This window comes from Salvelinus namaycush, chromosome 13, assembly GCF_016432855.1.
Source record: "Salvelinus namaycush isolate Seneca chromosome 13, SaNama_1.0, whole genome shotgun sequence".
In the NCBI taxonomy this organism is placed as follows: domain Eukaryota; kingdom Metazoa; phylum Chordata; class Actinopteri; order Salmoniformes; family Salmonidae; genus Salvelinus; species Salvelinus namaycush.
The window spans coordinates 10,385,486-10,404,196 of record NC_052319.1 but is presented as its reverse complement, the minus strand read 5'-3'; the positions used below and the strand labels follow the sequence as shown (position 1 = coordinate 10,404,196).

Sequence of the window (18,711 nt, the reverse complement as noted above, 5' to 3'; positions counted from 1 at the left end):
AACATGGTTATATATAGGGGAGTAGAAAATAACATGGCTATATATAGGGGAGTAGAAAATAACATGGCTATATATAGGAGAGTAGAAAATAACATGGTTATATATAGGGGAGTAGAAAATAACATGGCTATATATAGGGGAGTAGAAAATAACATGGCTATATATAGGGGAGTAGAAAATAACATGGCTATATATAGGGGAGTAGAAAATAACATGGCTATATATAGGGGAGTAGAAAATAACATGGCTATATATAGGAGAGTAGAAAATAACATGGCTATATATAGGGGAGTAGAAAATAACATGGCTATATATAGGGGAGTAGAAAATAACATGGCTATATATAGGAGAGTAGAAAATAACATGGCTATATATAGGAGAGTAGAAAATAACATGGCTATATATAGGGGAGTAGAAAATAACATGGTTATATATAGGGGAGTAGAAAATAACATGGCTATATATAGGGGAGTAGAAAATAACATGGCTATATATAGGGGAGTAGAAAATAACATGGCTATATATAGGGGAGTAGAAAATAACATGGTTATATATAGGGGAGTAGAAAATAACATGGTTATATATAGGGGAGTAGAAAATAACATGGCTATATATAGGGGAGTAGAAAATAACATGGCTATACATAGGGAGCAGAAAATAACATGGTTATATATAGGGAGTACCAGTAACGAGTTGGTGTGCAGGGGTACGAGGTAATTGTACTGTGCATACACAGTATGTTTGGACACACCTACTCATTCAAGGGTTTTTCTTTATTTGTATTATTTTCTACATTGTAGAATAATAGTGAAGACGTCAAAACTATGAAATAACACATATGGAATCACGTAGTAACCAAAAAAGTGTTAAACAAATCAAAATATATTTAAAATTTGACATTCTTCAAAACAGCCACCCTTTGCCTTGATGACAGCTTTGCACACTCTTGGCATTCTCTCAACCAGCTTCATGAGGAAAGTTTTTCCAACAGTCTTGAAGGAGTTCCCACATATGCTGAGCACTCTTTGGCTGCTTTTCCTTCACTCTGCAGTCCAACTCATCCCAAACCGTCTTAATTAGGTTGAGGTCGGGTGATTGTGGAGGCCAGGTCATCTGATGCAGCACTCCATCACTCTCATTGGTCAAATAGCCCTTACATAGCCTGGAGGTGTGTTTTGGGTCATTGTCCTGTTGAGAAAAAAAAAATGTCCCACTAAGCGCAAACCAGATGGGATGGCGTATCGCTTCAGAATGCTGTGGTAGCCATGCTGGTTAAGTGTGCCTTGAATTCTAAATAAATCACAGACAGTATCACCAGCCAAGGACCCCCACACCATCACACCTCCTCCTCCATGCTTCACGGTGGGAACCACACATGAGGAGATAATCCGTACACCTACTCTGCGTCTCACAAAGACATGGTGGTTGGAACCAAAAATCTCAAATTTGGACTCATCAGACCAAAGGACAGAGTTCCACTGGTCTAATGTCCATTGTTCGTGTTTCTTGGCCCAATCAAGTCTCTTCTTATTATTGGTGTCTTTTAGTAGTGGTTTCTTTGCAGCAATTCAACCACGAAGGTCTGATTCACACAGTCTCCTCTGAACAGTTTAGATATGTCTGTTACTTGAACTCTGTGAAGCATTTATTAGGGCTGCAATTTGAGGTGCAGTTAACTCTAATGGTATCTCTGGGTCTTCCTTTCCTGTGGCGGTCCTCATGAGAGCCAGTTTCATCATAGTGCTTGATGGTTTTTGCGATTGCACTTGAAGAAACTTTCAAAGATCTTGAAATGTTCCACATTGACATACTTCATGTCTTAAAGTAATGATGGACTGTTGTTTCTCTTTGCTTATTTGAGCTGTTCTTGCCATAATATGGACTTGGTCTTTTACCAAATAGGGCTATCTTCAGTGTGTCAGTGTAAGTATGTGTGAGACTGTGTGTGCATAGGCAGTGCCAGGAAGTCCAGGTATCCATTTGAGGTAGTACGGGTATCCATTTGATAAGTGACTATATCTTAAATTTCAAGACTATAGAAGGTTTGAAACACAATGAGGTCAGAATTGTTTTATGTATTTTTGATAGAATTATCTATTTCTGTTTTTGAAGCTTTCTCAACTAGAGGATATTCTTTACAGGAGGAGCTATTCAGATCTACTGTACACCCAGAGATGGCACAGAATGTTCTGGGAACCAACAATGTTGACATGCTGACTACGTATACAGAATTGATTAATAAAATCAATAAGCTATTTGCTTAGTGAGTAGGTGATTTCGGTAACTATTGTATACTTCTGACGCCTGCTACAATGGCTTACCCATTACCAAACGATTACGCTCTTGCACAGCTTTCATCGAATCCCATTCGTAATGGAAACTTTTTGTTGGGTTTAACGTCAAATGGCACTCATTTAATTTATGTTCGTATTCCTCTCTTATATTATTTCTTATTGTTGTAGTATTGTCGAGAAGGAACCTGCAAGTAAGCATTTAGTTGAACGGTGTAAACCATGTATATCCTGTACATACGACACAACTAATAACTTGAAACATATGGTGTGTGTGTGTGTGTGTGTGTGTGTGTGTGTGTGTGTGTGTGTGTGTGTGTGTGTGTGTGTGTGTGTGTGTGTGTGTGTGTGTGTGTGTGTGTGTGTGTGTGTGTGTGTGTGTGTGTGTGTTGGGGTGTCAGTGCAACAGAGGTAACCATTTGCAGGTAACAATTTGATTAGCTATTTAGAAGGCTTGTTTAGAAGTCTTATGACTTGGGGATAGAAGCTGTTCAGGGTCTTGTTGGTTCCAGACGTGGTGTTTGGTACCGCTTGCCGTGCGTTTAGCAGAGAGGACAGTCTATAACTTGGGTGGCTGGAGTCTTTGAGCCTTTTTTGGGCCTTCCTCTGACACCACCTGGTTTAGAGATCCTGGATGTCAGGAAGCTCGGCCCAAGTGATGTACTGCGCAGTACGCCCTACCCTCCGTAGTGCCTTGCGGTCGGATGACAAGCAGTTGCCATACCAAGCGGTGATGCAGCCAGTCATGATGTTCTCAATGCAGCTGTAGAACTTTTTGAGGATCTGAGGACCCATGCCAAATATTTTTAGCCTCCCGAGGGGGGAAGAGGCGTTGTCGTGCTCTTTTCACTACAGTGTTTTTCAGAGAGAGGGAGAGAGAGAGAATGCCTCCAACTGATCCAGGTGACCAGACACCCACCAATGTAGTGATTTCTATATGAAAACATGCACAGTATCATCACAAGTTCAAGTGAACTGCTCAATAGTATCCTCGGGCTTAGAAATAAAAAAAAGACTGTGGCATCTGCCCTTTTCTCTGGCTCTTCAGCCCAACAAACCCATTACTGACCCCCTGACATGGACCACGACAACAGTAACTCCATCCTAAAGCCCATAGGTCTTCTGCCCTAGTCCTTGTCCAGTGATTTTGTCAGCAATTACTGCTGTACGGTCTTCATACTCACATACAATGGGTCTGTAGACACGTTCAATAGTGTTGAGCAAAAACAAAAGCGCTCTATTCTTTCATTCCTGGTTCCTATAAAACATATGTTTACAGTTTTGGGGGATATACATGGAGATTAATCGATTAGCCTACTTAAACTTTTGTTGAGTTATTAAATATGTATTTTAAATGGACAAATAAGTATGAATACAGTATACAGTATTGCAATCCACAAGTGACAGTGCTAAGAGCTTACTGCAACAGCGGCTATGTAGTTCGCCATTCTATAGCTAGAGGTCTCCTGATATTTTTTTCTTTATCTGTTGCGGTCTAGTACTGTCTTTTTTGCTAGATAGGGCCATCTACTTGAAGTGCTGCCTGTCTTCCCAGTAGCCTACTTGGTGTGTGAACTGCTGACTGCTCATATGCTGCAAATGATTGTTGACACATCAACCGGGATCGAGGGGCAGGGCAATTTGTGACTTGTTTGGTAATCAGTGGCTGTATTGGAGGGGGAGTGGTTTCTACTCTCTGAGGCAATCAGCAATTAGTACAGGGGGTTGTGCTCTTCACCCCTGCTAGGCAATTAGAAATGAGTGTTAGTACTTCAGTCTCCACTGGTTTCTAAGCGGCGGCCGTATTAGCGGTGGTCTCGTCGCTGAAACAGAGACCGTTCTGCCGAGTTGTTCGAGGAAGGAAAGAGTATCTTACCTATTTATTTTCTCATCTCATTTAGCTTTTTTTTGTATTTTTGGTAACTACAGTGTGTGTTTTCTATACCTGTACACTCCTCTCCCTGTAGGCTTTACAGACGCTCCCCACACCTTGGCTACATCCCTTCTAATTTAGTGTACTCTGCGCGCACAACCTCTGAGCAATTTTGGGTCTCTGGCAGCGTTTGGAACTGCCGATCTGAGGTCAAGAACGCAGAGTTCATCTCAGCCTATGCTGCCATTCAATCCTTTGATTTGTTTTTGGGGGGGGGGGAGAACCCAACCCAACCCAACCCAACCCAACCCAACCCAACCCAACCCAACCCAACCCAACCCAACCCAAGAGAACACTGCTTCTCCATCTGACTACATTTTCTCTCATAGTCCGAGAGCATGTGGTCGTCGCGGTTGTGGCACAGGGTTACTAATTTCTCAAAACTGTAGATTTCCTCTTTCATTCCCTCTCTCAAATCCATCTCCTCATTTTAATTATATGCTGTCACTTGTCCACTCAGGCTTAACATTGCTGTCAACTATCGCCCACCAGGTGCCCTGGGAGAGTTCCTCAATGAGCTTGACACCTTGATAAGTTATCGGCCCTCTCTATACACCAAGTCACTCGGCTACATCATGTCCTCACATGGTCTCTATCATTGCTATGCGGATGACACTCAACTACTTTTCTCCTTCCCTCCTTCTGTCACCCAGGTGGTGACGGGCATCTCTTCGTGCCTGGCAGATATCTCATCTTGGATGTCGGCCCACCACCTCAAGCTCAACCTCTACAAGACTGAGCTTCTCTTCCTCCCGGGTAATGCCTGCCCGCTCAAAGACCTCTATCACGCTGACAACTCCACAATGTCGCCCTCCCAGAGTGCAAAGAACCTTGGCGTGACCCTGGACAACACCCAGTCGTTCTCTGCAAACAGCAAAGCAGTGACTCACTCCTGCAGGTCCATGCTCTACAACATCCGTAGAGTACGACCCTATCTCACACAGGAAGCGGCACAGGTCCTAATCCAGGCACTTGTCCTCTCCCGTCTGGACTACTGCAACTCGCTGTTGGCTGGGCTCCCAACTTGTGCCATCAAACCCCTGCAACTTATTCAGAACACAGCATCCCACCTGGTTTTCAACCTTCCCAAGTTCTCCCATGTCACCCCGCTCCTCCGCACACTCCACTGGCTTCCAGTCGAAGCTCATATCCACTACAAGACCATGGTACTTGCCTAAAGTGCAGCAAGAGGAACTTTTCCACCCTACCTTCAGGCTATGCTCAAACTCTACACCCCAACCCAAGCACTCCATTCTGCCACCTCTGGTCTCTTGGTCCTCCCACCCCTACGCCAATGGCGGAACCAGCTTCCCCCTGAACCTAGGACAGTGGAGTAGCCCCCCCCCCCCCCCCCCCACACACCCCCCCCACCCTTCTAGCTCTGACTTAGCTGATACACTTTTTCTCAATAAAGTAGCTGCTTACTATGCCCGTATGTTGTCCCACCTAGCTTAAGATTAATGCATTAACTAAGTCACTCTGGATAGGAGCATCTGCTAAATTACTCAAATGGAAATCCAAGTCATTTTAGATGTTGTTTTCCATTTCAAAAGAACTGTGCTCTTTTGGTTTCCATCAGCAGTTCCCAATGTGATTTTCAAACTCAAAGTGGAATCATTGATTCTCTCCAGAAAGGCTGTGAAGCCTGCTTATCAAGAGGGAGCAAAGGCTCAAGCCATGTGGGAGATCACATTGATCTGCAGGCGGCTCTGATTATAGTATATGATCTTAGCTTGATTTCCAACATCCTCAAGCCATTTCTATGCTTATTTGACTTTGTAGAGTGGAAGGGGACTTTGTGGCCTGTACAAGGTTGCTGATTTAAGAGACTGGATGCATCTCTTATGGCTCCCTATTTAGTTCACTACCTTTGACCAAGGACCCTGTAGGGCTCTGGTCAAAAGTAGTGCACTATAAAGGGCTAGCACTTGGTGAAGTCACTTTCAATTGGCTTAGTGCAAGGGTATCAAACTCAATTCCTGGAGGGCCAAGTGACTGTGGGTTTACGCTCTTCCCTTGTACTTGATTGATGAATTAAGGTCATTAATTAGTTAGGAACTCCCCTCACTTGGTTGTCTAGGTCTTAATTTGGCACGAATTGAAAGGAAATAACAGACCGGTAGAACCACGGCCCTCCCTGAAGTGAGTTTGACACTGCTGGCTTAGTGCTTCCACAAACACACTGCTAGCAAAATTGGCATTTTTCTGTAAGTACATCGTACATTCCAAGATTATAAAAGGTTTGAAACACAATGTGGTCAGAATTGTTTTATGTATTTTTGGTAGCTTCAAAAACAGAAATACATAATTCTGTCTAAACTAGAGGATATTCTTTTATAGGAGCTAATGTACACCCAGAGATGGCACAGAATGTTCTGGGAACCAACAATGCTGACTACATATACATAATTGATTAATAAAATCAATAAGCTATTTAGTGAGTCGGTGGTTACTGAATACTTCTGACGTCTGCTGCGATGGCTTACCCATTACCAAACGCTTACCCTCTTGCACAGCTTTCGTCAAACTTTTTGTTGGGTTTAACGTCAAATGGCACCCATTTACTTTATGTTGGCACTCTTATCTTTGTTGCAATGTTCGAAGGAACCTGCAAGTAAGCATTTCATTGGACGGTGTATACCATGTGTCGTATTTACAGGATATACAACTAATAAAACCTGAAACATAACTTTATGGTCAGACCATATGCTTAATGCAGTACCCAACATAGACCGAGCCACCGCTGAGGTGTACCTACCCTCATCTGGAATCAAACATTCTTTAAAAGTCCACTATTGACTAGATTGTGTACACGCTAGAATCAGCGTCCACTTGTCCAAATGAGATATAATGCAATTGAGAGTGATCCAATCCATATGGCTTACTGTAGGACTTTATAAGTCCTACAGAAGACGTCATAAGGAGACTTCATAAGGACTAATTCCTTAGTCATAGCATGGTGCTTATATGGTTGTATAATATTGTAAGGCTTGTATATTGATGTAATACATTTGGTTGCATAATTCAAACAAATGGATATCATAGGTAATCATCCAATCTAAAACCAACATGTGTAAAAGACATGTTTTGCTACACAATAAAATATAAATTATACAATACTACACAGAAACTGAAGTATATAAATGTATTGTAGTCATACACTGAGTATACAAAACATTAAGCTCACTCTTTCCATGACAGACTGACCAGGTGAATCCAGATGAAAGCTATAATCCCTTATTGATGTCACTTGTTAAATCCACTTCAATCAGTGTAAATTAAGGGGAGGAGACAGGTTAAAGAAGGATTTTTAAGTCTTGATACAAGTGAGACATGGATTGAGTATACTACTCGCCAATGTCCAGTCTCTTGACAACAAGGTAGATGAAATTAGAGCAAGGGTTGCCTTCCAGAGAGACATCAGAGATTGCAACATTCTCTGTTTCACGGAAACATAGCTCCCTCGGGATATGTTGTCGGAATTGGTTCAGCCACCGGGCTACTCCATGCATCGTGCCGGCAGGGATAAACTCCTCTCTGGGAAGAGGAAGGGCGGGGGTGTATGCTTCATGATTAACGACTCATGGTGTAATCATAACAACATACAGGAACTCAAGTGATTGGCATCTTACCATTCAAACAATGAATCCTGATCTAGGATAACTTTTAAAACATGAAATTATTTGGCTTGCTCTAAAAGGATTCATATGTTTAAAAAATAAACTGTTTTAGTGTGGGGAAAACAACCAGGTTCTATTTTGTATTAGCTCTGGAGAAACGAACCGCCCTTGCTGTCTCTGCCTGGCTGGTTCCCCTCTCTCCACTGGGATTCTCTGCCTCTAACCCTATTACAGGGGCTGAGTCACTGGCTTACTGTTGCTCTTTCATGCCGTCCCTAGGAGGGGTGCGTCACTTGAGTGGGTTGAGTTACTGACGTGATCTTCCTGTCTGGGTTGGCGCCCCCCCTTGGTTTGTGCTGTGGTGGAGATCTTTGTGGGCTATACTCGGCCTTGTCTCAGGATTGTAAGTTGGTGGTTGAAGGTATCCCTCTAGTGGTGTGAGGGCTGTGCTTTGGCAAAGTGGGTGGGGTTATATTCTTCCTGTTTGGCCCTGTCCGGGGGTATCATCGGATGGGGCCACAGTGTCTCCTGACCCCTCCTGTCTCAGCCTCCAGTATTTATGCTGCAGTAGTTTATGTGTCGGGGGGCTAGGGTCAGTTGGTTATATCTGAAGTACTTCTCCTGTCTTATCCAGTGTCCTGTGTGAATTTAAGTATGCTCTCTCTAATTCTCTCCTTCTCTCTTTCTTTCTCTCTCTCGGAGGACCTGAGCCCTAGGACCATGCGTCAGGACTACCGGGCATGATGACTCCTTGCTGTCCCCAGTCCACCTGGCCTTGCTGCTGTTCCAGTTTCAACTGTTCTGCCTGCGGTCATGGAACCCTGACCTGTCCACCGGACGTGCTACCTGTCCCAGACCTGCTGTTTTCAACTCTTAATGATCGGCTATGAAAAGCCAACTGACATTTATTCCTGATTATTATTTGACCATGCTGGTCATTTATGAACATTTTGAACATCTTGGCCATGTTCTGTTATAATCTCCACCCGGCACAGCCAGAAGAGGACTGGCCACCCCTCATAGCCTGGTTCCTCTCTAGGTTTCTTCCTAGGTTTTGGCCTTTCTAGGGAGTTTTTCCTAGCCGCCGTGCTTCTATACCTGCATTGCTTGCTGTTTGGGGTTTTAGGCTGGGTTTCTGTACAGCACTTCGAGATATTAGCTGATGTACGAAGGGCTATATAAAATAAACTTGATTTGATTTGAAGTCCTTCTGCTCACCCAACCTAGAATTCCTTATAATCATATGCTAGCCATATTATCTCCCAAGAGAATTCTCGTCATAGCGGTGTACATTCCCCCTCAAGCAGACACCAAGACGGCCCTCAAGGAACTTCACTGGACTCTATGTAAACCATATATCCTGAGGCTGCATTTATTGTAGCTGGGGATTTTAACAAAGCAAATTTGAGAACAAGGTTACCTAAATTCTATCAGCATATTGATTGCACCACGCGCGGGTGTAATACATATCACCGCCACCTTACCGGCCACCCTAGACCCACTTCAGTTTGCATACCGCCCCAACAGGTCCACAGACGATGCAATCGCCATCACGCTGCAGACTGCCCTATCCCATCGGACAAGAGGAATACCTATGTAAGAATGCTGTTCATTTTCTACAGCTCAGCATTCAACACCACAGTACCCTCCAAGCTCATCATCAAGCTGGAGGCCCTGGGTCTCAACCCATTCCTGTGCAATTGAGTCCTGGACTTTCTGACGGGCCGCCCCCCAGGTGGTGAAGGTAGGAAACAACATCTCCACTTCGCTGACCCTCAACACTGGGGCCCCACAAGGGTGTTTGCTCAGCCCCCTCCTGTACTCCCTGTTCACCCACGATTGAGTGGCCATGCACACCTCCAACTCAATCATCAAGTTTGCAGATGACACAACAGTAGTGGGCTTGATTACCAACAATGACAAGACAGCCTACAGGGAGGAGCTGAGGGCATTCGGAGTGTGGTGTCAGGAAAATAACCTCTCACTTAACGTCAACAAAACAAAGGAGATGATCGTGGACTTCAGGAAACAGCAGAGGGAGCACCCCCCTATCCACATCGAAGGGACAGCAGTGGAGAAGGTGGAACGTTTTAAGTTCCTCGGCGTACACATCAGGCAAACTGAAATGGTCCACCCACACAGACAGTGTGGTGAAGAAGGTGCAACAGTGCCTCTTCAACCTCAGGAGGCTGAAGAAATTTGGCTTGTCACCCAAAACCCTGACAAACTTTTACAGATGCACAATCGAGAGCATCCTGTCAGGCTGTATCACAGCCTGGTATGGTAACTGCACCGCCCTCAACCGCAAGGCTCTCCAGAGGGTGGTACGGTCTGCACAACGCATCACCGGGGGCAAACTACCTGCCCTCCATGACACCTACAGCACCCGATGTCACAGGAAGGCCAAAAAGATCATCAAGGACAATAACCACCCAAGCCACTGCCTGTTCACACCGCTACCATCCAGAATGCGAGGTCAGTACAGCTGCATCAAAGCTGTGACCGAGAGACTGAAAAACAGCTTCTATCTCAAGGCCATCAGACTGCTAAACAGCAATCACTAACTCAGAGGCTGCTGCCTACATTGAGACCCAATCACTGGCCACTTTAATAAATGGATCACTAGTCACTTTAAACAATGGCACTTTAAATAATGCCACTTTAATAATGTTTACATATCTTACATTACTCATAAGTGTATATACTGTATTTTATACCATCTATTGCACCTTGCCTATGCTGCTCGGTCATCGCTCATCCATATATTTATATGTACATATTCTTATTCCATCCCTTTACATTTGTGTGTATTTAGGTATTTGTTGTGAATTTGTTAGATTACTTGTTAGATATTACTGCACTGTCGGAACTAGAAGCACAAGCATTTCCCTACACTCTCATTAACATCTGTTAACCATGGGTATGTGACAAATAAAATGTGATTTGATTTGTGCATATGTGCCATTCAGAGGTTGAATGGGAAAGACAAAAGATTGAAGTGCCTTTGAACAGGGTATGGTAGTAGATGCCAGGCGCACCGGTTTGTGTCAAGAACTGCAACACTCAACAGTTTCCTGTGTGTATCAAGAATGGTCTATCATCCAAAGGACATCCAGCCAACTTGACACAACTGTGGGAAGCATTGGAGTCAACATTGGCCAGCATCCCTGTGGAGTCAACATGGCCAGCATCCATGTGGAACGCTTTCGACACCTTGTTGAGTCCATGCCCCGACGGATTGAGGCTGTTCTGAGGGTTCCTAATGTTTGGTATACTCCGCGTAAGTGCACTTTATTAAAGGGATTCACCCAAATTACATAATGACATATTGGTGAACTATCCCTTTATTAAGAATGGCAAAAAAGGCCTAAACTAAATAATATTAACATGTGTAATACAAGGATCAAAGACCATTAGGCCAACCAAATACATTTTACGATGTTCATTGGAGCCTCTTAAAGCAACAGAGAGAATGGGTGACAGACTGCCAAAATCCTAAGCCATTAATTCCCCCAAAAGCTTACACTGACATATTTAGTCGGAAAATGACCTCAATGCTGAGCGCATGTGCCAAACCGGATAACACCATTTCAATTCAACTAAGAGCATAAGTAACTCGTATGTACTGTAGCTTCAGGCACTTGTTGTGATGGAAATGAGTCTGGAATCGAGAAGGCCACATAACTTTTTAGCTTCTTTCTGGCGGAGCTTTCTCCCCAATTCCAACCTTGAAAGCAGCTTAGCGGGCCACTTGTAAACCTGCTTACTGGAAAGGGCATGTCGGGAAATACTGGGCCAAAGAAGGAAAGGACGCTCCTGTGGATAAGCTTGATTAACCAGGGATACGGAAGATCCAACTGTTGGATAAAGGCATAGTGTATCCCAAATGGTACCCTATTCCCTATAAAGTGCACTAGTTTCGACCAGAGCCCTATGAACGCTGGTCAAAAGTAGTGTACTATATAGGGAATAGGGTGCCATTTGAAACTGAACCATTTTCTCATTCTCAAGTGTTTTTCTCTTAATTGTGCACTCAGGCTGAGATTCAACAAGTTTATTAGTAACTCCATTGCTTTTCTTTGAAGTTACTTTGGTGTTTGTTCTCCAAACTTCCCAAAAGTAATAGTATGAGAATAGTGTAATTTGTATAGGACTACTGTGTTTTCATCGAACAATTACTTGTTTGAATTGGACTACCGTGTAGAGCTAACAAATCTGTGTCAAATAAATGTCTGTCTAGCCTGAGTCATGGTGACTGTTTCGCAGGGCCACAAACCCACATCTACAGAGCAAACGCTATAATGTATGTTTGATTAGGTTTTAAGACTATAGTATTAAATCCATTGGCTTCTATGGAATTCATCAGTTGTGCTTGTTTCACCAACCATCAGTGCTTTGTCTATGTGTCTCTGAAGTATGCTTTTGGTGTTGTTGTTTGTGTCTTGCTGGTGAGAAACCTAATTTCACCTCGTGGGATTAATAAAGTTTATTCAATTTCGGGCTCACCTCTGAGAGCAGGCAGCAGTGAGTGGTCCTTCCTGTCGTCACATTTGTTACATTCACTGAAGTAGAGCAGCAGGAAGACATCCACCAGGACCCAGACGAGCGAGGTGGTCAACACCACCTTACAGTATACGAAACGCCGCATCGGCCCCCGGTGACGTGACGTGGTGGCAGAGAGGAATCAGCAGGCTGGCCCCTGACAGAAAGCAGGAACTCTGGAGACTAAACAAGGTAACGGAGGGGAGACACACCGGGATGTCATCCCACTACATAGAGAGGAGAGGAAAACACACAGACCTGGTTAGAAAGAGAACTTTAAGAAATGAAAAGAAAACATTTCATTGAAATGTTAAGAGTGAACATTGTGACAATGAAAACTGAGGAGAATTCATTGATTTCACCATACAGCTTCCACCAACAGCTAACTTCCTTTGAACATGTCTTTTATGGAGCACAGTTGTTGACAATGACTTGGTATTTTTCCATTTGAGAGAAAAGCAGAAAGCTAATTCCTTCCTCAGAGAGTCTGCATATCATCTGTGGTTTATTGGCAGATTTGCCTAGACCAGGCAGATAGATTTCAGTCCAATGAGAATGTTTGTGCGGAACAGAAATCTCAATGGAATGAAATGAATACCTCACTAGTATTCCACATGAAAAAAAACCACACAATTTGCTATGTAATGTGCCTTTCTCTAAGGAGAATTATTGGTTTACAGAGGCAACAAGCTGCACTCAATTCTCCCTGTATGAAACTGTGTGTGTGTGTGTGTGTGTGTGTATGTGTGTGTGTGTGTGTGTGTGTGTGTGTGTGTGTGTAAAATCACAATAGATGTGCCGGACAAGACCGTTCTAAAAGAAGCAGTCAGAAGAGAATAAATAGACAATGTAAACAAAATGGACACTATTTTCATAATATGAATTCATATCTACCTGACAACTTTGGTACGATAGTGATGGATTAGATCACAATTGAAATAGAGCCTGCTTTGTACGTTTTAGATTTTCCTCTTACAAATGTTCATCTCCAATCCAATGTAATGATGTACAAGAAGGTTGCTTTGACTGAAAGGTCTGCACTATGGTACTTCACCTTTAAATGTCCTGTAAAGCAATAAGAGCTAACTATGATCCCAAAGTCTTGCGTTTTCATTTCGGGGAGAAATTAGACCATATTAATGGCATAAAAGGCTATCAAATATTTCTGTCTTACACACAAATTCTAGTATTGGAGTGTTCTGTGGGGCATTGAGTTTCCATAAACGCGGTCACATAACCACACGTAAAAATACAACTGAAAACAGAAACCCCCTTGGTGTACGTTGAAGTGGTGTGTGTGTGTGTGTACATTTTTGTTTACCCACATCATCCTCCAATATGCCCAAGGCCCTATGCCAATGGGTGGTTCTTATAACACCCCTCTAGGCTCATCCCCAGAAGGAAATCTGACTATCCCATTTCCTTATCATTCTCCTGCAGCGTAGTGCAGTCTTTGAGCTCACAACATCCCTCTCTGCTTCCTGTATATGTCCATCACAGTAGATGACAAGCCTGTCCTGAGTTAACTGTTACCTCTTCCAAAAACAAGCCTGGTCGTCCAGTCACGTTTATTAGTAGCGTCACAGCCCTGTAAACAACAGTCACACTTGACAATAGTTCATCATTGACCGCTTTCTGTCATAAGTAGGCCTACAAAGCTTAACCAAATTTACAGGACATTTAAGGTGGGACATGGCCACAAAATGGCCTTGAGAATGGCAGTCTAATAAAATAAAGACTCCTTTGTGTGCACTGTTGTCATCCGTTGCAGTGGACTTTCCCAAACCTTAAAAATGTATAGATTCCGGTGGTAAGGTATTCCAATCTAAATCGAATCCTCTATTTCAAAAACATAATGAATCTGATTGAAATGAAAGAGACCAACGCCTAGTAACACTAGGCCCTGGAACCTTACTCCACGCTACTTTCATCATATTGAATTCTATGCTAATTTCTGCAACAACAAAAAATCAGAAACATGTCTGCTGTGTTTTCCCGCGGCCATCTGCTTAGAACTGTCGAGTGCAATGTTTGGGTCTGGTGCCACCAACCAGGCTGGAGGCAACGCTCGCATTCCCCCTCTGAAGCGGCTGGGTCATTAGTCCAACCATCTGCACGGATGAATATTTCCTGTCTGTTGAGCAGTGCACTACAACAAGGTCTCTCCCCTCATTACAGCATACATTTCAGCTGAAAACACTTGTCGAAACAACACAAACCTTATTGACCGTGGCGACGCTTTGACGCTTTAACCCACGGGCCAGAAGTGTTACATTTTTTGGCACCTCTGACACGGACAGTTACTGGTTGACTCTATCCATACTCCTACACATCAAACAAGGCTGCTCTGAAGTTCAAACAATGGCAATTCAACTCTAATGTTCTCTATCATTTCTGACTGGTTTATTCTGGAATCCCAGATGCAGAATTATCTGAAGTACATGATTCTTCACTCAAGAAGGAGACTGAACCTCTCTTGTGTACAGGGAATTTAATACAAGCTCACTTAGGTCCACTCCAGGGCCACTGATATAAGCATTATGACAGGGAGCACTTTGCGCACAATCTTATACAATGTTCAGAAAAGGATAAATCAGCTCAAATCGTCCAGCGTTAGGCATTCAGGGTACAGGAAATGATTATCAGGATGGACTAGAGGGCTGATCCTTTTAAGTCCGTCCGTCGCTCCGATCCAATGGGGTGCTGTGACGACGTCAATAACAAAGGGAAGAGGTGGGCTGTGCTACTAAAGTACATGAGGGAATACTTTAGTGGCATATCTATTGGGCAGGGCCCCACAACCCTCATCCTGGAGATACCGTCCTGTAGGTTCAGTCCAGCCTTAACCCAACACACCTGATGCAGCTATTTAAGGTCTTGGTGAGCAGCTAATTAGTAAAAACAGGTGTGCTTTGGTTAGCCTCACACTACCATCCTGATCTCGTGGACTTAGGGAGTGAACGTTATTTATAATAAGGGTTACATGGAGAAAATCGGACCTCTCTGAAATGAAAATGGATGGCCATCCGTTCAGCAAGATATATTTGACCTAAACCCTCCCTGAACGCTTGAAAAAAAACAAGTGACCTTCCTCTACACCCAAAATAATAATTAAAACATTAAGTGGATAGCAGAGAACCTGTCTACCATTTAGCTTCACTTCTTGGACAGACCAGAGCCTTAGCTATGCAGTTTTAGAAACTGTTCTTTGTCCTGTAAGCATTAGGCTACATCGCAAAGCATGAACTGTGATAGAGCACAGGGCTGCGGGCCAGAAGGTTGTGGGTTCATATACCACCGTAGAAAAGAGTAGGGGTGGAAAGATCAGTGTATTTGCAGGTCCAAGAAGAAATTGCCTTTTATAAACATTTCATGCAATTCTACATCATTTTGCATATTAGCAGAATATTTTTTAATACCACACAAAATACCAAAATGGCAGGCTAAGAATGGACAGAGCGATAGGCCAATGTGTTCATCTTATCATATTTCTCCAATGCTAAATCAGTGTGTCTTGTCTGCAATGAAACTGTCCCTTTTTGCAAATAATTGAATCTGAGACTTCATTAGGAATCTGAGCATGGTACTTCCACAAGTTGACCTACCCAGACAGAGTAGACCTAGTGACACTGCTGGCTACTCTTCTTCCGTGGCTGAACCCAACTAGAGAGGGTCACACGTGTTTCCCTAAAAGCTGTCTGGGTTTAAACATCTTCTGCTGTACAGAAAGTGAATAGCTTAATCAATTGATACTGACAGAATTAGATTACTTTTCAAGCAAAGTCTATTTTTTTGTCTCCTCGGCTATAGAAGGATGTAGCTTCGCAATCTCATTCTCGAACTGAACAGAACATAGGCTGTAGGCCAGTCCGCGCGCTAGAGTACATTATTTGGACTAGGCCTAATCCTAAATTATTTTCAGAAGAAGCCTCCTCCTGAACTGCCATCATAGACCTACACAGCACAGCCATTGGTTAGGCAGCACACACAAAAAATGGAATCTCCAAGAGCAGAGCAGGTCGGGGCTCAGGGTTGGAATATCCCTCGCAGTGTGTAATGCAGCCTAGTTGTATTTACACCATCCCAGCAGCTATCTTAGAAATATAACTTTGTTCTGTGCTTCTCCGAGCATGCACTTCGTAGCCTATAGGCTATGGGTCATTTGATTGAGACCACACTAAATAGCCTATAGGCGCATGCCCAGCGGAGAATCAGAGATGAGGGGCGGCATCGGCCACACATCGATATATAGCCTAATAAGCAACCAATTCTAAAACACTGACAAATATTAACATTTCATAATTTACAAAGTACATGACCCTTCCCTAGACTATATTGAAAAAATACTAAACCCTCCCCTTGACTGAAATTGAAAAAGCATGACCCTTCCCCATTTTCCTCCAGGTACCCATTCTATGCATTTATATCCATCCCAAGCTCACGAGATCAGGATGGTAGTACGAGGCTATGCTTTATTGGGGTTGGACTGAAAACCTATAGGACGGTAGATCTCCAGGAAGTGGATGTAATGTAAGTATAGTACCACTCTATTCATCGAGACCATTATGAAGTGAGAGACAACCCACAGGGTGTGATATGGTGGAAAGCCAAGCACACCCTCCCTTCACTCAGCAGCAGACAGATAAATAGAGGCGAAAGGGAACATATTGATTAATCCGTTGTCTTATACAGCTGAACTGATCTAAAGACAACTTGTCCATAACAAATAGGCTAAGTGAGACTTAACTTGTTGACCTATTTGAGAACCCACTGGCTACTACTATTTCACTGTTGCCAGTGTCTCACTGCAGGGTTGGGTTCAATTTGAATACAAGGCAGTCAATTCAGGAAGTAAACTGAAATTTCAATTCAGTAATTAAAATAGGCTGTCTGTTTTCAATGACTGTTCAATAAGTGAAGAGAAGCAAAAAGAGAAGCTATTTGTGTCAAAGATTTCCCCATTTTTGAATGACCCCAACCCGGCCTCACAGCAATATATCTAAAGGTAAATTGCTAGAACAATTGTATGGCAAAATGTCATCCTTGATATCTGACCTCCACAACAATCTTGTCATTATGATGGATGAGTAGGGTACTGACTTCAAACTGCTGCAGAAGGACAGGTGTATATCCAGGCTACAGCTCATTGATATCATTCCTACATTCAAGACTAAGATGATCTAATTGGAATGTTTAGCAACAATGTTACAACAAATATTGTAAATATAGCCTATATCAGCAGCAGGCAGATATAAGACCTTACATTCCTGCAATATCTAATTGACAGTCTAGAATCTAGTAATTAATAGATGGAACACTGGAACGTGCTATATTCCAAATGAACATTTCTACTGTAGCCATCTCTTATGACACTGTCTGACTGCTGAAAGATGAAAGCACGTCATTCAATTAACATGTCATTTTGTACAATATATATATATATATATTATTCAATACTTACAGAAAATATGTCTTATTGTAATCAATTAATGGCACAATGATGTCTCGCTTGCCAGCAACGTGTTGCATAGGGTTAACAGCACTAATGTAATTCACTAATCATTTTTGAATGGTTTAAATGGTAAATCAAACTATCAATCCAAATGTTCCGCAGACGGAAAACCTGTATCTGAATGAAGAGCATAATTTTACGTCCCGATGATGTTGCTGGTTGGCAATCTTTATTGCTTGATACCTATACTCTTTGCTAGTCCGTCTTCAGAATGTACTGCAGTCGTCCCGACGCGACACGTAGCCTACCGATATAATGTAGCCTAAACAAGTTTCCCTGTAATCTCTAACATTCTATGCAGCGCAAAATGATATGTCTTTGTATCCACCTGTTCTCGGAAAGAATAATGTATAACGGGATAAGGGACAGACGATACGTTCTGGTGCAATCTACCATGAAAACTATAGAGGCAATAGTCCTTTTTCTCATCCGTAATTGGTTGCAAGTCACGTCGATCAGGAAGTCCTGCTGATCCTGAGCATCAAGGGCGTCTGGTAAATGTATTTCTTTCAGTGTGCATCATATGGGAAATAGCCTAAAGCACAAAACTCAAATGCATAGGTTACACACGGCATATTGAAGTATCCTACAATACATAATATAATATATTCGTTGTATGAATTATTTGTAGGCTATATCTGAAAATATAAGTAGTTTATACACAGTTCATAATTAGTTAATATGTAGGATCTATAAATAGTCCGTAAAAAGTATTTGTTCAAATTGTGTTATTGACGTTTGGTGTTTCCAAATATTGAGTTGATAAATGAACAATTCAAAATCAATTAAACCTAAATTAGGAGCAAAGTTTGC

At 42.7% G+C, this 18,711-nt stretch overlaps 1 protein-coding gene across 1 annotated transcript in view; it reads right to left on the bottom strand.

The window, feature by feature from the left end:
• Nucleotides 1–18,281, bottom strand: part of LOC120058225 (polypeptide N-acetylgalactosaminyltransferase 13) — a 53,650-nt gene extending 35,369 nt beyond the window's left edge. The window contains exons 1-2 of the mRNA XM_039006729.1: nt 17,848–18,281; nt 12,351–12,613 (exon numbers count right to left, since the gene is read on the bottom strand). Of these exons, the coding sequence (XP_038862657.1) occupies nt 12,351–12,492 (142 nt within the window). The 5' untranslated portion in view covers nt 12,493–12,613; nt 17,848–18,281. The remainder of the gene's footprint in view (nt 1–12,350; nt 12,614–17,847) is intronic.
• Between the last annotated feature and the right edge of the window lie 430 nt (nt 18,282–18,711).